General features: G+C 37.6%; 1 protein-coding gene across 1 annotated transcript; it reads left to right on the plus strand.

The window, feature by feature from the left end:
• The first annotated feature begins 2,688 nt into the window (after positions 1 to 2,688).
• On the plus strand, positions 2,689 to 3,615 carry LOC102811368 (olfactory receptor 7E24-like). Its single transcript, XM_006877382.1, has one exon. The coding sequence runs from the start codon at positions 2,689 to 2,691 to the stop codon at positions 3,613 to 3,615; it is 927 nt and encodes a 308-aa protein (XP_006877444.1).
• Positions 3,616 to 4,982: the final 1,367 nt, after the last annotated feature.

The raw sequence follows: 4,982 nt of genomic DNA on the forward strand, positions 1-4,982 counted from the left end.
AGAAGAACGTAGTATCAGACTTGGAGGAAAACTCATTAACAATCTGTGATATGCAGAGGCTACATCCTTGCTTGCTGAAAGCAAAGAGAATCTAAAATATTTACTGATGAAGATTAAAGACCACAGCTTTCCTTATGGGCCACATTTTAATATAAAGAAATAAAAATTCCTTACCACTGGACAAATAAATAACATCTAGATAAATGGAAGAAAAAAATGAAGCTTCCAAAGGCTCCAGTTTTCTCTTGTCAACCATCAACACTCATTGAAGCAGCAGATGAGAAATAAATCAATGTATTTTATTAAGTAAATCTGCTGCATAAGACCTCCTTAAGTGTTTAAGAACAAAGATGTCAGTTTGAGGACTAAGGTACACAAAAATACACAAGCCAAGGTATTTTCAATAACCTAATATATGTGTGTGGGTAGCATAATGGTTACGAATCTGGCTGCAAACCGCAAGGTCAGCAGTTCGAAACTATCAGCTGTACCGCGGGAGAAAGATGAGGCTTTCTGCTCCGGTAAAGATTTACAGCCTCGGAAACCCTGTGCAGGGTCGCTATGAGTCGGAACCCATTCCACGGCACATAACAACAACAACAACAACAAATATATGTGTGAAACAAACAGTGTAGATCCAAGAATTGAATTATGTGAGTTATGGTGTTGGAGGAGAAATTTAAAAGTATCATGAGCTGACAAAAGAACAAATTAATCTGTGTTTGAAGAAGTACAGCCATATGTTTTTTAGAAGCCAGGATGGCCAGACTTCATCTCTCATATTTGGGACTTATTATCAGGAATGACCAGTCCCTGTAGAAAGACAATATACTTGGTACAGTGCAGTATGAAGAAATAAAAGGAAGTTCCATAACAAGGTATATTGGCAAAGTGATAGCTGCAATTGGCTCAAGCATACCAGCAATTTTGCGATTGGTGGTGGACTTCGCAGTATTTTATTCTGTTGTACATAGGATCGCAATGAGTCAGTATTGAATCAGTATCACCTAAGAGCAGCAACAAAATGCTGTCTATTCACTTGCAGCCCTCAGGAGTGGTCAAGAACCATGGCCTCTAGACTTCCACCAGTCTCTGTCAGGCCATAAATCTGTTTACTGTTACTAGTTTGAATATTATGCCATATTTGTCTCCTTCTCTATCCATGACCCTCTATTGTGATACCTTTCATAGCAGTCAGCAATGTTAGCTAGGCACCATCCAGTTTTAGTCTCAGAGACATGGCAGCTGAGGTTCATGGGGTACATTATTCTATTGAACTGATAATTTCTATGCTTCTTTGGTTGTATCAATCTGTTTTGCACCAAGTGTGGTGCAAAGATAGTTGCTCAAAAACTTTTCTGACCCTAATTGCTACTCACCAAATTAGAATGTAAAACATTGTCTTTCTGAACTGTGCTATGCTAATTAACCATGCTATGTCCCATCCCAATTGTCTTAGTATTTCAGACTTAGTGAGTCATTCTTTCCTTGAGTTTGGTTATGACTTGGCACTGTGGGTTATTGCACTGGGCTGTAAAATCTGTTTGAACTAAAAGGTAAGTGGTTTTGGCTCACCAGTCACTCCTCAGAAGCCACATTTAGGGTCGCTATGTGTCAGAACGGACTTGATGATACTTAATAGGAATAAGAGGTTTACATACTTTAATCGTCGTTTACAATAAACATTAATAGGCAAGTGAATACATAGTCACATTGACAAAAGGGACTACATTCACAACCATAAATAAATTGACAAATGTTAAATCTGGAAACATCTATTTATGTGCTGTAATTACTCTTATTCATGTTTATCATAGAACAACACAGTGATTTGTACATCCATGTATATCCATATAAGATATATGTCAGAAAGGTAAAGAATGATGAAAACCTGTGAAGGAGATAGATTTGTAAACATGCTCTCTGACTTCTAAACTACATATCTGGGAATTTTTTTCTCTTACACAGTTGTGTGAGCCATTGCACGAACAGCTATGAGCTCTGTTAGATGTTGCAGTGTTTTGAGAACCTGGGACATGAGGGAGGGGAGGAGTGGTGACTCATATCAATGATTATGGAGTGGTAAAATATGTTAGAAAAGTTGGACATTTGGGATATCTTTAACCTTCAATCATAAGAAAGAAAAAAGGATTTATTTAAAATATTGACTGATGATGATATAACACCACAGCCTTCAGTATGGATTGTACCTCAGTGTAAGGAAAACAAAAAATGGACCAATAAATAGCATCATGATAAGTGGAGAAAGGATTGAATTTGTAAGACTTCATTTTGCTAGACTCTATAATTAACACTCATGGATGCAGCAGTCAAGAAATTAAATGATGTATTATAGTAGGCAAATTTGTTGCAAAAGAATTCTGTAATAAAGTGTTAAATAACTAAGAGATCAGTTTGAGGATTAAGGTATGCCTGATGCAAGTCTCAGCATCTTCAATCACCTTATGTGCAGGTGGAAGTGTCACCATGAATTAGAATGACTTCCTAGCAACTGACAACATAGAAACCAATCTTGTGCTGATCTTTCTATAAGAAATTATTCGTGTAACTTGCAAATTTGTAGACTTGCAAATTCTTGAATTCGAAATATAGGCTCAGTTATGGATGCCTGATAACTTATTTCTTTTTACAACCCTCTTTTGTTTTTTCAAAAGCTATTTCAGATATATGGAGCCACAGAATTTAACAGGTGTCTCAAAATTCCTCCTCCTGGGCCTTTCTGACAATCCAAAATTGCAACCCTTTCTCTTTGGGTTCTTCTTGTTCATGTACCTGATCACTGTTTGTGGGAACCTGTTCATCATCCTGGCTGTCAGCTCTGACCACCACCTCCACACACCCATGTACTTCTTCCTCTTTAAGTTGTCCTTGGCTGACTTTGGTTTCATCTCCACCACAGTCCCAAACATGCTGGTCAACATCCAGACACAGAACAAATCCATCACCTATGAGGGATGCCTGACACAAGTGTCATTTTTTCATCTCTTTGCAACTCTGGACAATATTCTCTTGACTGTGATGGCTTATGACAGGTTTGTGGCCATTTGTCACCCCCTGCACTACACAGTGATCATGAACCCCTGCCTCTGTGGCTTGTTAGTTTTTCTGTCATTTTTCTTAAGTGTTTTGGAGTCCCAGTTGCACATTTTAATGTTATCACAGCTTACCTTTTGTACAGATGTACAAATCCCTCATTTCTTCTGTGACCCTTCTCAACTTGTTAACCTTGCTTGTACTAACAATTTTACCAATACGATATTAATATATTGTATCAGTGCCATCTTTGGTGGTATTCCAGTCTCAGGGATTATTTTCTCTTATACTCGAATTGTTTCCTCCATTCTGAGAATTTCATCTTCAGGTGGAAAGTTTAAAGCCTTTTCTACCTGTGGTTCTCACTTGTCAGTTGTTTTCTTATTTTATGGAACAGGACTCGGAGTGTACCTCAGTTCAGTTGTCACATCTTCCAGAATGAGTGCGGTGGCCTCAGTGATGTACTCTGTTGTCACTCCCATGCTGAACCCCTTCATCTACAGCCTGAGGAACAGGGACATAAAGACAGCCCTGCAGCGGATCCTCAGCAGAGCAGCCTAATGTCAACATTTGTATTATATTTTGTGTGTATTGATTTGTAGAGATGGCAAATGAAGACATCTGCAACCAGAAATCTTACTGCTGGTTGCATAGTTTTTGTGGCACTTATAGGATTTACTATTGAGTTTGAACATTACATTCTTTGTCACAATTTTAATACAGTAATGGGAATATTCTAGGATATGTTAATTTGCAAGAGCAATGTAACTCTGAAATCTCCTTTTGTTTCTCTTCTATAACCAGGCTTCCTGATAAAATATACAAGTCTATTTTGATGTTTAGAGTCTTCATCAAATTAGAATCTTCAGAATTTACCATAATACATTTCTATTACCCAGATAACTTTAGCATGTAGCAGAGCTTTATATGAAGGTTATTTGTGAGAACACATTCACTGACTTCAAACCTGTATTCCTACTGGATGAATCTACGATGTCTTGGTCCCACCACTAAAGATTCTAATTGAATTGGAACAGCCTGTGACTGTAGTACACACATTTTACAGTACCAAAGGTGATATTTATGGTGTTGAAGGGTAAATGCTGTACTTCTCGACAACAGGTCGGTGGTTCAAACTCATCAGTTACTCCTCACAAATCCTATACATGGTCTCTATGAGTTGGAACTGATTCAATGACAGTTAACAACAAAACAGTTGATTTTAATGTGCTGCCAAGTTGTGAACTTGCCATCTTTTTAGATTTTTCCTTCATAAATGAGTAACTGACATGTTTTCTTTTTTTAGTGAGATAATTCTGAAGATGTCAAAGTGATCAGTACAAACAACAGGCAAGTGGTTCTTCACCATGCTCAAAATGACATTTATTTTTATACCTTCTCCCTCTACATCACATTGCTGTTAACTTCTCTTGTGTTTGTTCCTTGGCACATGGTGAACCCACCGAACATCAGAGGAAAATGTTGCCTAGTTCATAACCACTCCAATTACTGATTGTTAATCAGACCACAGCCCATTGTGATCCAAAGTGTTTTCATTGGTTGAATTTCCCAAATAGTTTGTCAAGTCTTTCTTACTAGTTCATCTTAGTCTGTTACCTTAACTGAAACTGGATTAACATTGTAGCAACACATAAGTCTCTAATAACAGGTGGTTGTTGCACATCAGTACATTGGTTGGAAATCAAAACTGATGGAAAAGAAAGACTCTATCAATGAGCCACCACTGCTTCAACTCTGCACAGTATAGAGTTGAACACATGTGATTTTTGATAAACTGTTGTGTTTTAACTTTAAACTTATCCTTCTCTACTTTACATCTTGATGAGGGGAGAAAGAAGAGAGGGTCTTTAAACCACTGGGTATATGATTAGATTCTTCCAATAAGGATCACTAAATATCACTACACC

This window comes from Chrysochloris asiatica, unplaced genomic scaffold (assembly GCF_000296735.1).
Source record: "Chrysochloris asiatica unplaced genomic scaffold, ChrAsi1.0 scaffold00491, whole genome shotgun sequence".
NCBI classification, from domain to species: domain Eukaryota; kingdom Metazoa; phylum Chordata; class Mammalia; order Afrosoricida; family Chrysochloridae; genus Chrysochloris; species Chrysochloris asiatica.